The 19767-nt window shown below is 33.6% G+C and overlaps 1 protein-coding gene across 4 annotated transcripts in view; it reads left to right on the top strand.

Annotated features, from left to right (window-relative positions):
* LOC130662664 (repetitive organellar protein-like) overlaps positions 1-19752 on the top strand; it is a 28441-nt gene extending 8689 nt beyond the window's left edge. Inside the window, exons 2-4 of one of the 4 annotated variants that reach the window (XM_057461565.1) lie at positions 9060-9194; positions 17692-17814; positions 18553-19751. In XM_057461565.1, the coding sequence (XP_057317548.1) occupies positions 9060-9194; positions 17692-17814; positions 18553-18843 (549 nt within the window). In that variant the 3' untranslated portion in view covers positions 18844-19751. Of the gene's footprint in view, positions 1-9059; positions 9376-12811; positions 13380-17691; positions 17815-18552 lie in introns of those variants that run through there. The other 3 variants (XR_008989069.1, XM_057461566.1, XM_057461567.1) reach the window with 3 other exon arrangements.
* Positions 19753-19767: the final 15 nt, after the last annotated feature.

The following is a 19767-nucleotide window of genomic DNA, read 5'->3' as shown; positions in this document are numbered from 1 at the left end:
ACTCCTGGAAGTACTTATTTCCCGAAGGAGTCTTTATTTCCTAGGATAAGAGTACTCCCGGGAGTATCAATTTCCTGGGAAATATATACTTGGGAGTACCTTTTTCCCGGAAATAAATACTGGGGAGTACTTTTTTAGGGGAGTACTTATTTTCCGCGACACCGGCGTTAAATGTCTGGTGGAGCGATAAATAGTAATTGTAACTTATGCCACACATTCATGTGCAGCACTTTAGTACAAGTACGTAAATCGTGGTGTAATATATTTTTCAAAAAATAACTTTTCTACAAAAATACAGTTTATTTTCATTGCGAATCTTTTCAAAATGTTTCCGAGAAAACATAAAAAATAAATTTTAATCCAGGGTGAGCGCTTCGTACAGGTAAAAAATGTTGCACATATATGTATGTTTATTACCCTTTAAAAAAATTAGCGCAACTTCTGTTAAACAGAAACACAGGTAACAGCTTGTCGTTAACTTTAGGATGAGTGATTATATACAGGTATGTATACTGTGTCGCACATACGTTTTGGCATAATATCCATTTCCAAAAAACTATCCCAACTTCGGTTGAAATAAACAGACAGTAAACAGCCTGTTGTACCCTTTGCAGCTAAAACAATCACTCAGCAATTTTATTTTGTGGAAAAGTTTTTGTAATATTTAAAAATAAAAACACAGTTTACAACCTGTTTTTACCCTGTTAAAGCAAAAAGAATCCTGCAACATTTTATGGGAAAAGTTCCCATGAAAAGTCAAAAATTAATCGTGGCATCAAATAGGCATAATACATTTTCCAACAAAACTTTATTGCCACTTCGGTTTAAATAAAAACAGCGAATACAGCCTGTTTGTATACCCTGTCCAGCTAAAAATCACACAACAGTTTTATTTTGTAGAACACGTTTTTATGACAGTACGATAAAAAGCTCTTAATCCAAACTGAACAGAAACTTCAAAAGAATAGCAATTAATTAGGCTAGCTTCGTACCTAGCTAGAGCCGGACTTTAACATCCAGCATTGGTGTAAAGTTCAGATCAAGTTACAGAAACAGAAATTATCAGGACATTATTTGTATACATATTGGGAAATTAAATAAGAAATCAGGCCTTGCCATGAGCAAATAACCTCCCTAGCAATTAATTGCTCGCGTCAGATTTACTACGCGAGCAATTTCGCTCGCCATATTTTTCGCTAAAAAAACTTTACATTTAGTCTCTCAGGGCATATTTTTCAGGAGAGACGTGCTCCTTGGCACACACCTAAATCGTTTCGGGCGTGTGATTAAAACGTCCGCCACATTTCCAGTTTAGTCGGACATGTCCGTAGCTCGTTTCGAACTTTCGTCGGTTAAAAAGTCCGATAGATTTCCGTCTTGGTCGGACACTTTTAGAATTATTGAATAGTCCTGGTCCTTTAAATCCACAGCAAGCCTATTCATAGCCAACCTGACCATCCTAGCTAATTCACTGACTCCTGACTTAGTTAAAAGAACTACGTAGACATAAATCTCTTTTGCCCGGCCCCTTCGTCGTTGGTAAGCAGGTCTTACATAAGAAATCAAGCCATGCGGTTCTTAACTAATGCGGAGGTGAACACCGACGGAGCACGGATGACGCAAGTCTGCAAAACTGCACTTACAGGCGGAACAGACAATTTATCATGGATTTAATTGTAGATAATTTCTTCATTTGAAACCATAGCAGGTCCAAGTTTAATGAATTATTTTCTTTATGCCGCAACTGCTATTCAAACAATTTTAAAAACGAAACCACATGCAGTATATTTTTTTTTCTGTATAAATTTTATGTGCCTGACGTGTACCTTTTAAAAAGAGATTTTATTTATAAATCTTATTTAAACCACGCAGATAAAGATTTTTTTAATTTGAAAACGAAGCATATCTTTTCCTATTTGCTTGTGATGACCTGAAAAATAAACATTAAATACTATTTTGGACATGTAGAAAAGGAAGTTAAGATTGATCATCGTGTTTGGGGTTCACGATTAAAAACGCCCCCCAATTTCCAACTGCAAAATAAACGTGCAACAAAGATTAATGTCCGTATCGCACACGTTTTATAAAATGGCGAATGAACTGTTGCACGATGGGTGGAAAATAATCACACCAAGTATCTTTTCAGTTATCTCAAAATGTTAATATTTACGCGAGCAATAGAATGCTTGGGTAACGATATATATATATAATATATATATATATATATATATATATATATATATATATATATATATATATATATATATATATATATATATATATATATATATATATATATATATATATATATATATATATATATATATATATATATATATATATATATATATATATATATATATATATATATATATATATATTATTTATTTGAAGATTTTCAATACATGTCGACCATTGCATCAGAACCGCTTGTCAGAATTTAAAAAGCCTGTGTTACAGAAAATGTAGATGTTGATGTAACAAAAAGGTTATTTGATATAGAAATAATTTCTGTTTCTGTAACTTGACATGAGCTGGTGCATGCTACTGACAGCATTAAGAAAGTCGATTACCTGAACTACAACATAGCAATGTCTACTACCCCAGGTCTTTTGTGACGTGCCTACAATAATAGTTACAATCGTCCACAAAAATATGGCTCTCCAATCCCCCTCCTTCCACGTCATACAACGTTAAAATATGCCCTTTGTGGCTGAGCAGCGTAATCGATTATACCATCAGGAGTGAGGACAGAAAGTACTATCTGCAGAATATGTAGCTATAGCTATGTTATTTTGCTGACTATGCTGAACTTGTTGGTTCAACAAATTTTGTGGAAAATTGTAGCTAGAACAAGCCATGTGATACAGAGTAGAATTATCTCACTCACTTTGTAGTAAATATGTGGCCTAGCTAGCTATATTGAAATATCTTGAAATATCTGTACATAAGAATTTTTCTATGATAGCTAGCTATGTATATATAACTGATTTTATGGTATAGCTAAAAAAGCTATTTTTATGGGTGGGTGGTTTTATCCCAGCAAAGTAGTTAATTTTATGCTAGCTAGCTAGCTATATGCAATCTAAGTTCTATTATTATAGACCATTTCGGCGATTATGCGCCATTATGGATTTTCAAAGCTCGGTGGTGCAAGTTGAACTTTGAACCCTATATGCCGTAGTAGAAAACTCTCTTAAAACACACAAAAAGAAACGACATTTGTATACACTCTTAGGGTGTTTAGGTCTTCGCAATGTTTTTATCTAAGTAACAGGGGATAACACCAGACAACATTTATTTAGCTTTGACCTATTAATGAATTAGAAATAGTAATTAAATACACGTGTAGGACGTAGGGATACTGAGTGTGTTTTATTATTATTTGACGCTAAAGTGGATATTTAATCAACTTTAAACATATTTTAACGATCGAATTATGCTTCTTACAACGTATGAGGATTTTTTAGAACTTAGCACGAGGCGGCTGAATGACTTTCTTGTGGGCTGAGTAATAGATGAGTTAATCGCCAGAGCTTTTTCTGCAATGGAACTTATTATGCCAATAATTCAAACAAGCTTCACAGTCCTGATAACGAAACCGATAAAGGCATATATGTATATATAAATAATACATATAGGGCAATAGCAGGTATTCTTTCTAATACCACTCTTGAAAGACTCAAAGATAGGAGTGTTTAAGTAGACGAATCAAGGGATAAATATAAAGATTAGTGTAATTATCACTGAAAAACAAAATTATAAAAATATCAAAATAATAAAAATTATTTGCAATTAAAATGACTAATTGCTCTATTCCTAGAATCTGTGACTGAATTCACCATATCTCTATGGGCAGTGTATTGAAGTCTTCTACACCCATTATAGAGAAGAAGACACATTATTTTGCGAGCTTAAGTTTCACTTTAGGAATAGATAACATTGTAGAGTTTTGACAAGTATTTTGAGAATGGATTATAACTCTCTAGATCTTCACAAATATTACAACCTAAACATTTCTTTACAAATCCAAAAACAAAGTTCAAGTCCCAATCCAAATCCAGTAAGGTATTTCCAAAATCAAAAATTTCTCTCTAAAGTAAGTATAATCCAAGTTTAAAATCCAATGCCAATATCTTTATAATGCACAAAGCAGCTACACAATTTTAAATATTTAAATATAAAATGAAATTACCTTTAACCAAGCATTAATTACTAATTACAGCCTTATAGCTAACTACAGTATAGTGTCCTAAAAGCATTTTTGGGAGACCTCTAGCTAGCTAGCTAGTTTAAAGGTTTTTAGGATATATTAAGTTGCCTTTATTGTACAAAAAGAAATTAAAAGTACAAATAAGTGCATAATAAAAGTATTTCTCAAAATATTAATACTCATATACTCATATAGTATATATAGTATCATAATATAATACTCATAAAATTAGCATCACAAACATAAAAGCAGAGGCAAAAGAAAGGCTGAATAAAACGTGAGTCCAAAGTTCAACTTGCACCACCGAGTTCCGCAAATCCATAATGGCGCATAATCTCCGAAATGGTCTATTCCATCTAAATTGGCAGTTTTAAGCTAGCTAGCTAGCTTTAGGTGTGAGTGAGAATAAGAATGGGTTCATTACATGTAAAAAATAATGATATACCAGCTAAGCATACCCTTTCTTTGTTTCTTGAAAATGCCCTTCCTTCCATTCCGAACAGGGAGATCTAACTAGAATAAACACAAGTGCCAACTCATCAAACAAAATGTCGGACGACTAAAATTAAAGCCACCGTCAGGCTTGGAAATGCGGCAAGCCGCAGGAACGCTTGCCGTGCAGTAAACTTAAAAATGGGGGTCGCGGAATAACTTACCTGAGTACTGATGAACACGACACGAAGGGTCAAGTTCTGGTTCACATTTCCAGAACTATGTTGGTAAAATAAATATAGGTATTAAAAACAATCAGCTAAGAAACTTGTGATTAAGAAAGGCCCTAGCAATCTAATGTCTGACCCAAGCGGTTAGGGATTAATCTACTTGCTTATCACCTAATTGTGTCATACATTTGGTAATTTTTGGACGGAAAAACTTTCGGATTTTTTTTGCCCGAAAATTTTTCCGTTTGAAATTTGTGTCTGCCGAAATTTTTTTCGTCTAAGAATTTTTGGTTTTTCTAATTTTTTAAAAAAAAGACAAGTGCATAGAAATTATATATAGGGTAATCAAAAAATCAATAAAAACTGCAGTCTTTAAACTTATTATTTTCGTTATTTTGACATTTTCCTGAGGCTCTATCTATAAAGTTGGATCCTGAAGACCCTTTTTTAGATCTTGATTAAATATATGTACACTATAAATGCTTCTAGCCCTCTTTTTGTGTCATTTTCCGTAATCATTATTTTTGAAATTTGGTTAAAATTCGTTCAAAAGACTTCCCCATACATTTTTTGACTTTATAAATCTTGTCCGAAAATTTTCTCGCTGAAATAAAAAATTGTGTCCAAATGTTTTCCGCCAAAAATTTTAGTTCGAAATGTATATTGTATAGCTAGCTACATAAATTTTTTTTGGTTCGTACTTTTTCAACATCTTTAACAAATTATGTCTTTTGAATAATTCCATTTCAGTTGTAAATCCTTTTTGTGGTGTTTTCAGACCCAAATTTTGTTTTGAAACGTGACATTTTTCCAGCTAGCTTAAATGTGACTTGTGTGAAATTTTGCACAAGTGTGATGTTTCTGCAAGCTATACATAACAGCAAACAAAATTTTAAAATTTGATGTTGATTTAGTTGCCTCGACTAGAACTACACTTTTAGAAGAGTACTGGATTCTGGAAAAATGAATCAATAATATGTATTTTTATTAATAATGCTTATTACTCCTGCCTATAATGTACATGTTAGCAAGGTAGCTTTATGTCTTTTCTTACCCTACTAGTAAGTAAGTAAGTTAGTAAGTAAGTAAGTAAAATGTATTTCAGGGTATCCATATATTACAATGGCTCTTCAACCCGTTAAAAATAATATAAAATAAATTCAAATGTTATCAACAATAAAATTTTAAATATATATATATATATATATTAAGTATTAAATGACAAAAAAAATATTCATGGGGGAGTTAGCGCAAGCCAAAGGGAAACACATCGCAAAGAGAAATTGGCAGTAGCTGCGAAATATGGACTGAAAGAGAAAACAAAATAGCCGCATTAGCCGCAAGAGAATTTTCTTCGGCCCATTTGTCAAGCTCATTTAGTGTATCGTTAATGGAAATTTCTGTATTCACAATATTTGCTGGTTTACATGATCTATAAATCGTTGTATCATCTGCGTATTGAATAGTGGAAGCATCAAAAGCGTCCTGTAAATCGTTGACGTATAAATTGAATAATACGGGGCCAAGGATTGAACCTTGCGGTACTCCGAATAATGATGGTAATTGATGTGAATTATTGGTATCAATTTGCACAAATTGTTGTCTATCCGAAAGATAAGAAAGTGTCCAAGTAAGGAAATCTGCAGAAAACCTTGTGAAGCCATTTTCTTGATAAGTTTGTTGTGACAGATAGTATCAAAAGCTTTCGAGAAGTCTATCAAGACCATTAATGTGACTTCATTGGCTTTCATAGCTTTTTTGATATCGTCTTTCAATTTCATAAGTGCTGTACTTGTGCTACAACCTTTACGAAATCCATTAACAGTATCCTTGTAGATGTTGTTTGATTCGATGAATTCTATAAGTTGTTTCAACACAATCTTTTCGTATACTTTGGATAAAGAGGACAGTATTGATATCGGTCGAAAATCTGAAATTTCGACAGCATTCGGCACTTTATTTACAGGCACGATTCTTGCAGATTTCCAAATACGTGGAAATTCATTGATGTGTATGAATTCGTTAAGAATATGTGTTAATGCGGAGCAAATAAACTCGGCAACTGGATTCAAAAAACGAACAGGGATTGCGTCGGGACCAGTAGAGCAGTCATTTTTAAGATTGCGCAATTCTTTCATAACTTCGCTATATGTAACACAACGGAGTGTAAATTTACTCTCGTTGTCATTTGGTAGAGTGTCTATGAATGCTTTTGTTTCTGTCGGTGATATTGGATCCTTACCAACAGTACGCGATGCGGTAGCGGCAAAAAACGAGTTCAGTGAATCCGGTTTCATCGTGTTCCTTTTAGGCGGCGGATGTAAAATACTGTGTATGATTTTCCAGACGTCTTTAGAGTTTGAAGATGATAATGATTTTCGATAATATGACATTTTTGAATGGCGGATTTTCTTTTTGGAAAGATTTCTCAGTTCTCTAAATTCCTTCCAGATTGTTGGGTCCTTAGTTTCATGTGCTTGTAGGCGTAAAGTATCACGTTTATGCATCAGTGACTTCAGCTCAGTATTGTTCATCCACGGAGCATGAGGTCTTGTAAGTTTCATCTTCCTCAATGGAGCATGACTGTCAATACACGATAGAATCAATTTATTGAATAACTCGAGTTTCAGGGAGGAATCGTCAACTCCATAGATTATGCTGAATGGAAGGCTTGCAACATCAGATATGTAAGCTGGTAGGTCGAACGTTTTTTCTGATCTGATTAATTTCAACCTCGGTTCATATCTCGGTACTTTGATATTAAGCAATGCGAAGGTTCCATCGTGATCACTAACTGCGGAACAAGGTAGAACACCTGACTTGGAAACAATGTCAACATTATCTACTGAAATATGGTCTATGAGTGTGCTAGATATTTCGGTTGTTCTTGTCGCACTTTTTATAATTTGTGTTAAATCGAATTGATCCAAACTCGATAGATATAGCGATTTTTCTGGGCTGGATTTCAAGAGATCGATATTAAAATACTACTAAACTGCCAGAGGTTTTTTACAAAGCTCTGAAAAGAACGTCAAAATGTCAACAGTAAAAAAAATCTATTGCTCGACTCACTATTTTTTTGGTCATCTTTTTTAACATTTGTCATTGTCAGGAATCCTCTCACGTTTCAATGTTTTTGTGACAAATCTGCCATCTATATAACAAACGGTTGCATACATTATGAGGCGTGAATATATCGGATGTAAACCAATCACATTACAGAACTCACCAGCCTGTATCAGGGGTTTCTTTGCTGCCGGCCTCGATGTCAAAAAGGCAAGAACCCCTGGGGACGAGGTTGATTTTTATATAATTTTATACAGTATGATTTATTTTTGTACAAGTCAAATGTGGCTTTCCCCCTCGGTTTAATTTGAATACAGTGGAATCCCACTAAGGCGGATATCGTCTAATGCGAACAGCTTTATAGGATGGATAGTGGTGCTTGGAACGAATAAGTCTCTATAGAACGGACAGTCATAAAGCGGCCACTCAATAAGTAAGATAATTTTTTTTCGCACCAAATGAAAAATCTCATTCTTAACGCTTCCTATAAAGCGGACATTATAAAAATAGAATGTATAGAATATATATTTAAAACAATTTACAACTTTTTTATTTACATTATCAAGTATTTTTTTTATCTGTTTTCATTCGACAGATTTTTCGGCATCAACAAAACAGTTTAATTCTTTGTAAACCTTTCATAGTCATTTTTTGTCTCTATAATAATATTCGTGATCTTCTGTCGGCCAAAACCGGGTCATGCTAACGATGTATATCTTCATATAACAAATGCGATATGGTTTTATGGACTTTGCTGTAACGGGTGAATTTTTACGTTGGTTTTCAACGGGCCAACGACTTTTTACGAACAAAGCTTCATGCCTAAATACGTTTCTTGATTTACAGTCCTTGTAAAGTAAAGCTTGAAAAAACCTTTTTAGGTCAACATTCTGCCTAAACAATATTTATGACAAATCTCTATAAAGCAGGCTTCTCTGTATAATGGATTTTGATTCTTAATCTTGCACCAATAGTGTCTGCTTCAGAGAAATACCACTGTGCAGATCTTTTCGCGTAGCACGCGAGTACTACAATTTTGGGAAGCGACGCACGGAGATACATTTTTATATTTTACCAGTATAACTACTATGTGATTATGATTAATGAATTTTTTTTAGCAAATTACAACCAAGTCTGATAACGTGAACGAATTATTCTCACGCGTTCACGTGGCCGAGACGCGATCAGATAACGAAGAGTTGCGCAAGTTACTAAAAGATGTGAGAAAAGAAGTTCTGTTGCTCAATAAAATGGTACGTTTTAAAGATGAAGAATCCAACGCTACAAAAAAATCCACTATACAGGACCGACTAGCATTTAACATCAAACAGTAATTTACAACGAACTTCGTACAATTCCATACCACCACAGTACACGCATGACATAAATTGAACAGCCAGCAGACATGAAACGAAAGGTTATCTACAGTTTGATGTAAGGTTGTATTGTTGGCTACACGAACCCTGAAGTTGATAAGATATTACATATATTTTATCGTAAAAAACATGCTCTAAAACCTTATTCGTTCTAAATACTAAAATGCATGTAATTTTCACGGGTTTGAAATTCAAAGATCACGAATGTGCACGAATTTTCTAATAGGAAGTTTGTGGAAGGTATATTCCTATATTTGATTCCCGCCAATGGTGAGGCGGAATCTTTAAAATCTTCTCAGAATATAGATAGGGAATGCTGCTGAATTGATGGAATCTAGGCTAAAACTTTGACCTTCGAAAATTTTAATTTTTTCAAAAGCCAATGAAAATGGCTCATTTCATTCTTGACATATCTTGTTGACTAATCTGAACACACATTTTAATAGTGTGATCCTCTCAGCGACCGCTATCAAAAATAGGGGTGAATTCTTCGTGTGACCAGACCGCTCGGTAGCTAAATCACAGTCAGGCTTATTTTTTCAATCTTACCGGTTGGTTATGATAGATCCAAGTGTAAAAAAAAAAGTGATACGAAGAAGGGCTTAATACTATTTTTTAGTCGTGTATTTAATCAGGTGAGATTCATTTTGTTTTTCTCAAAGACCACTTTTCGTGTGACGTATGGGTCTATGTAGGTGTTTTGATTTAACCTTAAGAACAGTGGGCATGCACACGCTTATTTGTAGGTTAAAAATCAGGACCCACGTAGGGTAAAATAGGGCAAAGTTTAAAGACTTTTTGGAAATATAATATCCAAAAGGAACTGGTATTAAATTTAAGAAAAATCACTGATTTTAAGCAAATATATTCCTTTTCATGACGGATTTCTTTGTTTATTGTGGTCCGTTATTTATATTTTGTCCCTATAAAAATTCCTGCGCACCGCACTGCAAAGGTTTTAAACTTTTATAAACATTGGCAAGTCAGGTCATCTTTAAACTGTATGCAAACTTGTTAAAAATGTAGCGAAAAACATGGGACTTTCAAGCAAATTCGTTTTTCAGTAGAAATTTTAAGTTCTTTCAAAACACCGAACTCGCCCGAAAGTCTTCTATAGTATTTTGCACCATTTTCCGGCAAATAGGCACCCGAAATCAAGCCTGATATCCTAAATGTCCTGTACATAATTTTGACAAATAGCATAATGGCAGGCACACTGAGCAATGTTATCACAAAAACATTGTTAAAAATTTGTTTGCACCAAGTTCTTGAAAATGCATTTTTATATGAACAGAAGTTTCCTCCGTAGGCGAGATAAATTTATGTCGATTCAGCATAATTTTCAAAAGTAAACAATAGATTTTTATTACAATAAACAATTGAAACTTATCACATGGTATTTTCTCCCCCAAGGAAAGTTTTCTCGCCCATGCCATATGAACAGAAAGTAAAAATGATATCATACTGAAATATTTTCCCGCTAACCGGAAAATATTTCCCATATGACCAGCCCCTAAAATTGAAAGAATAGCTGAAATTCATCAGACTAGTCTAAGTAGCTAATGCACGTTTGATTTTCACAAAATGGGCTTGAGAAAAAACAATTATGAATAAATGTCTACTACGATTAAGTCAACGGGATTCTTTCAAAATTTAGGTGAACAATTCATGTTGACGAATTTGATTGTGTATGACTCTGTTCTTCTGTTTAAATATGTTGAATGAAATTTTAAGCAGATATTGCAGGGCCGTTCGTTGTAAATCAACCCTATAATAATTGCTTATGAGGGCAATACCGGAGAATATTGACCGACGTCGAAGTATTGCTCGAGCTTGTGAGGGCAATACGCGACAGAGGTCAATATTTTTATTGCATTTTTGCCAAATAGAAGGCCCATGAAAGGGAGTAACGATATCTCGATTTCGTTTTTGTTTACGGAAGTCATTGCATTTTACGGATAAGATAAGATAAGATAGTTTATTTTCTACTTTAACTACATCTAGTTTAAAACAGAATAAAAAAATAATCGTGAATAACATCAATATACTAAATAAAACGCTGACTAATCTAAATCAACTATATAAATCGCGTGTCGTTTTCTATAGTTTCGTGTAAGTGTAGAGAAAGTTCGGGCAACTCGAAGGAGACTTCATGTGAGTCTTGTCACCGAGAACCGATGTAGAAAACTGGTTAATTCTCTAAATTGAAGCTTTCGATTTAGTAGAATAAGATATTTTTTCTTATTATGTTTTTCAAAATATTTTTAAAAATATGAATCAATTTCGTGTAAGGTTTTGATATTTGCTTAAACTTTACTCTTAAAAACGTTTAAAGAATATATGTCTGTACCTTCTAAAATTAGAGGTGTAATTTTGTTCCATATGTGTGGTGCACGACAGCTGATGCAAAATTCTTCATACTTTGTTTTTATTATTGGTTCTTTGAGTTGTTTTGATCTTGTATTGTATTTTCCTGATAACTTTCCGTATACAAGTTATGAAATATACGAGGAGATAGGCCTATTTTACATTTAAACATAAAACAAGGGTTTTGATAAATATTAATTTCCATTAGCTAGGGTTGGGATTTTCAATTCTTCAAACAGTGGCTTAGAAGGTGTTAGACGATCTTCAAAAGTAATAACTCGGATTGCATGTTTTTGTTTTCTGTAAAGTTTTAATAGCTTAGTTTTATTGGTACTTGCACAGGCTATATTACCATATGATAAGTGCCTATGGACGAAGGAAAAGTATAGTTGTTTAAGCAGATACTTTGGCAATAAGTTTCTTGATTTATAAAGAATACCTATGCTCCTGGAAATTTTGCTACATATTGTATCAAATGATGTTTCCATGTTAAATTTTCATCAATATATATCCCTAAAAATTTTGTAACTTTGTCTCTCTTAATCTCTGCATTATCAATTTGAAGTTTTGGAAGGGTAGAAGAATTTTTTTTCTTCTGATATTGTGAATGAAAGATTGAGTATTTAGTTTTAGAAACATTTAATGATAACTTATTTGCTTTAAACCATAATGAAATTTTTTGGAGTTCAAGATTCATTTCTACAAAAAGATCTTGAACGTTTTTACCTGATTTAAATAAGTTTGTATCGTCTGCAAACATGACGTTAAAAAGTTTTGATGAGGCTTTATAGAGATCGTTGATATATATTATAAATAAAAGTGGTCCAAGAATTGAACCCTGTGGTACTCCACAAATTATATTCAAAGCTTCTGAATGTTTCTTATGATAATGATATCATAAGAAACATGCTGCTTTCTATTTTCAAGGGTTTTTTTAACAGTTTGTGAGTTTTGTTTGTAATTCCGTAATATTCTAGAATGTAAATTGAAAGTACCAAAACAAGCGTGGAATATCGCGTCAGTTATTGCACGGTTGTACGGAACATTTAGATTTATTATATATAAAAAATTGTTGACAGGTATATAATAATTACTCTTGTTCCTCTTTTTTTATCTTCCTTTTTCAGATTAGCCGCTATTGAAACAGACAGATCAGCTTTCTTCAAAAAATCTTGAGGAAGAAAAGAAGCTTGGACACCTATACAAAAACATTCAAATACTAATATTCTGAATTATATTGCTGAACTGATGAAATATTGAACTGCTTGTTTCATTGAACTTGTTAGAAGTTATTAGGAACCTTAAGGATACGGTAACCCCCTTCAGGGTCTTTTTTTTAAAAAAAAAATATTTTTTTTAATTTTGATTCTTTGGCATAATTTCCTGATATTTTTTAAAAAAGAATCAAAAATATTTATTGTTAAGAGGGATAAAAAGAAGAAAAATCTTCTTTATCTTTTAGTGTTTTCAATTGTGTGCTCAAAGTTTAAAATTCCTTAAATATATTTAATCTGTATAATAATTAAGAGTGTTATGCAGAACGAACAAGACGTATGATATACGTAAACAACCTCGCGAATAAAGTTTACAAAAAGCTGTCTATTAAATTGTGATTTCTGTTACGAAGTTAGACACGACATATTTTGCTATTCAGATGGGCAATAACATTTCTTGTGGACTACGCAGTTATTTTTTGTGAGATCTTCTTGAACGGAAAATTCCTCGAAATTTCAATTTTCGTTGGGTCAGTCTGGGGTAAACTGACTGACAGAAAGAAGAAAGCGAAAACGAGAAATTCTTTTCGCTACAAAAAGAATTTCGTTCTCGTAATTATTTATATATGGTGGAGCGTCTTCGTTTTTCTCTTACGTATTGTTGTGGAAATTTTATTTTTCGCAGACTACTTTCCAGGCATTTGGGGAGACCTTAATTCTGCCTATATTCACTTTTAAAAACTTTGGTGGAAACACCTTTACTTTACCAGTTAGTTAAATAAAGCTTGTGAACACTAATCTTATCTTTTTAAAAAATAAACAATATGCAGGCGCTGCATAAACTATCTCGTTATTGAAAATGCACAACTATGAAACATCCACAATGCAACCCAATTTTACAATTTCTGCTAACAAAAAATACAGCCTATCATTCATGGTTGAAAGTCGCGCGATTGAAACGTTTATGAGCTTAAACTCCATTTAGGTGACAAAAATCAAAATTTTGATGTCACTATCATATTCAGCATACTTTTTTTGTTAACTGTGCCAAATTTTGTCGAAAATAAAGTATTTTAATTTTCGAACCAATTTTGGCCTAAAATGACATTTAGGTGACATCATCATCATCATCATTCTCGGCTTAACGTCCGTTTTCCATGCTAGCATGGGTTGGACGGGGTATATTAATGACCCTCTTCCAATCTGATCTAGACTGTGTTAGATCTAAACTCAACTTCCTCTCTATCAAGTCTGTCCTTATAACCTCCTGCCAAGTCTTTCTCGGTCTACCTCTGGGCTTTGCCCCAGGAACTATCAAGTCTCTACACTTTCTTACCCAATTATCCTCCTCCATTCCTTCCAAGTGCCCCAGCCAATTCAATCTTCTTATCTGGATAACATCTTTAATTCTACGGAGACTTAGCCTGCTGCTTAGCTCATCTGAACTCTTTCTGTCTCTCAGACTGGCATTACACATCCACCTAACCATCCTCATATCATTCCTTTCTAAACGGTCAAGATCTTCCAGCTTCACTGCCCATGTCTCACTACCGTACAACATAACACTTCTTACACAGGCCTCATACAACCTACCTTTTACCTCAATTGACAGGACTCTGCTAGTCAATAAAGGAAGTAACTCTCTAAACTTTTTCCAAGCAGAACCTATCCTGCAAGTAACACTTCTTCCAACACCCCCTTCACTGCCCAACATATCACCTAAGTAACAGAAGTTCTCAACTATCTCTAACGAGCCACTGTTGTACATCATTAAAGCTGGAAATACTTCATTCTCTATAATCTCACCTTTGCAACGCTTGCATACAAACTGTATGCCAGCTCTTAACCTTCCACTAATACTACTGCACTTCTTATGTACCCAATGCTTGCAAGTCTGACAAAAAATTGACAAAAAATCAAAATTTTAATGTTACCATGTTCGGCATACTTTTTTTGTTAACTTTGCCAAGTTTTGTCTAACTGTGCCAAGTTTTGTCGAAAACAAATACCAAATTTGGCCTGAAACGTCATTTAGATGACTTCCAAGTACTTAGAGAGTTTAGGTACGAAATTTAAATCTGTGACGTTGCAATTGATTATTTCGGACATAGTTAGTTACGAGTTAGTAAAAAGAAAAAAAAAAGTAAAAATAGTTACCAAGATGAGATTCGAACACACGACTACTCCCGTGTCGGTGCTCAGAGAGGCAAAAATTTCCATTCTTGTAGGACACATTTGCGTTTTAATACAAGCTCACGAGCTTGTAATAAAAAATTGCATCTCTACATATAACATAGGAAACATTTACACTTTAATAATCTATACAAATATATTATTGTTTATCATCTATACCTTCTTAATTTATTTCTTTATTTTTTCGTTTTTATCCTGTTATGTTATGTTATCCTGTTGTCTGTTTAACAATAACTAGACCCAAAGTTCTGCGAAAACACTTTACCTTTAATTTTAAATAAAATATCCATGAGTTATTAATTATTCATAACGTTTAAGTGGGTGTAACCATGATTCTTGCAGGTAAAAGCAAAGGTCTTTGATTTGCTTTTTCTCGAAATAAATTTTCTGTCGCAACGGTATATATTTTTGTCGAACTCTCCCCTCCATCTTGTCGAAATTGTACGAAAACAAGTTTGGTGCGACAATTATATCTTTGGCTACAAAACTTTGCTTTTTTAACGCAGAAAGTGAGGAAATATAACAGGAAAGGAAATAAAATAATAAAATAAATAATGAAAATATAAGAAATAAAATAGAAATAAAACAGCTATTGTGACACAAAATATGCTATATTTTTGGAACCACGTGTTGTTTTGAGTTAAAAAAACAAAGTTTTTTAGAGCTGAATAAGAGCTTCGCAATGATATTTTTTTACAACGAACAAAATCTTTACCTCAACAGTATCGAGTTAGTTTCTTCCTTCTCAGTCAATCAAAGAGCTGTTCGAGAGCATTTTACTGCCATGCGGAAGAGGCATGAGAAAAAAGTATCAGATGAAAAAACAGCATCTGGCATCGAAACTGATGTAACTGAGCTTGATATTTTGATGGAAAAAATACTAAACAGAATTTTTAGGGTATGAAAAGAAGCTTGAAGACTTAGCTATATTGAAACGAGAAAAACAGAAAGTGACAAGAGTAAGGCCAAAGATGCGAGAAGGACATGCATGGAAACATTTGCTGAAACCTCTAAAAGAAACAAGATCTTGAAGAGGGAGAAAGACCAAAGAGAACTAGATCTACTGGAAGTGAAACTATTGAAAGTTAATTGAAAGAAAAGGCTGAAAAAGAATTCAATCTGAGAGAACAGGAAATTGATTTAAGAAAGGAGCAACAAGAAATAAAAAGAAAATGTCTGGAGAATCAGGATGCTCAATTTAATGGTATGATGGAACAACAACAAGCTATGCTTTAGATGCAGCAACAGCAGCAAAACAACATGTCGATGCAGATGCTACAAACAAATCAAGCAGTTTTTGCTTTGACAGAAAATTTTTTAAAGAAGTGACAACGGGACATCAAAGGACATAGTTAACACTTAGAAGTTGTATTTTGTTGTTTTTTTATTTACAGATAAAAGTATTTTCTAGACATCAAGCTCGCTATTTATATTTCTTTCCTTGAAAGTTCTCAGAATCTTCTCCATCTTATTCAGTATGATTCTACTAGGAATTCTGTAGAATTAAGCATTTTGATTGGCTAGGATTAATTTCCGCTGATTAAGCAATAAAAACAAAATTTTGGTTATAATACAGAACGGAATATGAAAGGAACAGTCTATTCTAAGGATCAGTGATAAACAAACAGCAAAATGTATTCACAAAAAATAGTCGTCAATTTCAGGTGCATCTAAGCAAAGTACTTTGATGTTATGTTACCATACAAGCAAGTTCTAGCGTTGGGTAGGTGGTTCTTAGCTCTGGTACTGATCGGCCAAACAAGGGTATCATATCAGCATACCGACATGGATAAGCGAATCGTTTCAAAAATATACACAAGGCTTTAATTCCACTTATTACAGTTCTGTTGTAACTTTCAATTTCGTCAGGTACTGGAGAGTTTCTTTTAATGTTAAACACGTCGTTCTTATAGAAACGGAAATTTGACCTGCATTTATCATCATATAAAGAATCTAAATCAAGTTTAGAATACTTCCAATACGGAAAATCAGGGTTTTTAGATTTATTCATATCGTAGAGTAAAACCATCTCTTCATCATCAATTAGTCCTTCATCGTAAGATAGCAATACAATCTCTCTCATTTCCCGTTTATAAGGCATAATTCAACTGATAGATAAACATCGTACTAGATCGCATAAGCGTGCTTGCTTAACTATTTTAAATTTACGCGGCAATATCGTAGTCCAGCGCAGTCCCTCGATAACCGAAACCCGTATTATATACGTCCCGTAGTCGTAAGGTCCCTATTATCTTCGATACAGATTTTAGATAATAGATTAGAAATTGTATCATAAATTTCTGGAAATAGATATTTGCGGAAATAGATCAATATAGTAACAATAATCAATATTTCCAGAACTTTATAGATTCTATATGTAAAATATTAATCATACTTTTTTATTTATTCTGTTGTATATTATTATTAGTCAATATAATAATAAAGACTTAAATTTAATGATTCTGCCATACTCCTTGATTGTTATATTATAGTCTACTTTAAATTCTAGAACTTTTCAGTTTATTTCCGCAGATATGTTCGTGAAATCATTTTTATATTATTGAGCATTTTTCAGTTTAATAGTACTCGTTTTTATATAGATTGATGAAAAAACTCCAACTCCAACGCCACGTTATAGTTCACTGATGATAAGTCCTGTATGTCGGAATTTAACCAATGGTGGCAAAGATATTTGTAGTGAGGAAGAAAGAAAAGGAGAAAAAGTAAGATATGCTTGTACTCTCTTCTGTCATCATTTCGATAATAAACGTAAGTTGCTGATATTTAAGCACAATGTCTAACGTTTGTTTTAAAAAAAACACCTAAGAAGGGTGATCAGATGAGGCGAGCCATCCCAGTTAAGAGGGCTGGGCTCACTTTCCCGACTTTGCTTCTATTAAAAAGTGACATGCAATCATGAGAAACGAGCCAGCCCGGTTCGCTTTGTTCAACTTAAATCCTGGTGTAACGGGCTAGAAATCTCTCATGGGATCGCTCCATACCGGCTAACAGGGCTGAGTTTTTTTGATATCTGTGCATGATTTGAGAAAATTAGTAAATACATAGACACTTCAGAGAGAGAAGAAAATATTATCTCGACAAAGTAAGCATAAATTTATTTACTAACAAACGTTTTACATTTTTGGAAAAAATATTGTGATTCAAATTACTTCAGATCGCTCTGTAAAATATTTATAAAGGTTCGTGATCTTTTTCAAGCCGCCTACTTAAGCCAGTCCCTGCCAGCCATGAGATGAACACCTTAATGTCTAAAAACAATTCTTAGGCAGGGGTATGATCTGCGTATGAATTAGGTACCTTTCAGGTCTTCGCCAAGGCAATAAAAAAGGACAAAAATAAAAGCAACTCCGCATAAAAACATGTAACAGTGACATAGGATGCGGAGGGTGGTTTAGCCTGCTCTAAGAAAAACATGAATAAGTAACGCTATTGATTTTCAGCATGATGGTTTCCATGAAGCAGAAGTGAACGAGATTCAAGACACGGTGAGAAGATTATGCTTAGAGAACTCTGAATTGCAAAAAAGAATCAGTAAGCAACAACAAGAGATTTTGAACCAAGAGACATCATGTGAAGAGCTGCAGAAAAGACGAATGATGCTAGAAAAACTCGTGGATCGCTTGCAAACAAAATTGCGCGAAGAAACATCGAGAAGAAGACAACTGGAACAAGAAAACAATGCAATCAATGAGGAAAAAGAAGAAGAAAATATGGATAATTCGACTGTGTAGATGATTCGACTGTGTAGATGATTCGACTTTACAGATTATTTGATTGTTAAATGATTCGACTTTGTAAAAGATTCAGAGGTGTAGATGAAGAACATGCTATTTACTGTTCTTGCATCTGACAACATTTATGTTCGAAGAACTTGGCTGCAAACTCATGACAAGATGCAAGATGTCCAATATATGGTGAAGTGTTACCCACAATAAATGTTGCAATCCACATAATCCATGGATAACAATAAATGTCGCAAAGTTAGATGTCACAAGTCAACAATAAATGACGCAATTTTTAAATCTATTTTCTAACGTATTTACAACTTTCTTTAAATGTCACACAAAAATATTGCACTTTTTAAGTTTCTGCGGTAACTGTGCCATTGTCATCTTTTCAGATCTATGCAGCAGGGTATCTAAAACCTAATACTTTTTATGAACATGTAACAATGGTATATGTTCTATTGAGTTGGGATTGTAAAGAAGCCATTAAAGGCTGTTTCCTACTTCAAGAAAGATACGGACAAGAACAAAACAGAACAGAATATGTTCTGCTGACAATTTCCAATTCATATTGCGTATATTTTAATACAAAAAGTATATGCACTTTGCGCAATTCTCACGAAATAGAATAATCTGATTAGCTAACTAAGTTTCTTGAGCATGCGTGCTTAAGATGTTTATAACACGTGAATGGAACATTTTCTTGTCTGTTGCGGGTAAAGTAGAATTGACTTCAACTTTTCCTTTGCGTTGTTCTGTTCCTTTCAATTTTGTTCCGAGGAAAATTTTCTTGAAGTGGAAAATAGCCTTAAAGATAAACGCACAACAAAATTTTATATAACACACGAAAGACCAAACAAAGACTAATAAAGCACCTAGTTCGCCAGGATGTTCTGCGGCGAATTTAAAAAAATAACTAACAAATCTGTA

The sequence above is a fragment of the Hydractinia symbiolongicarpus genome, chromosome 10 (assembly GCF_029227915.1).
Source record: "Hydractinia symbiolongicarpus strain clone_291-10 chromosome 10, HSymV2.1, whole genome shotgun sequence".
NCBI classification, from domain to species: Eukaryota; Metazoa; Cnidaria; class Hydrozoa; order Anthoathecata; family Hydractiniidae; genus Hydractinia; species Hydractinia symbiolongicarpus.
This window is presented reverse-complemented; position numbering and strand designations above follow the sequence as displayed.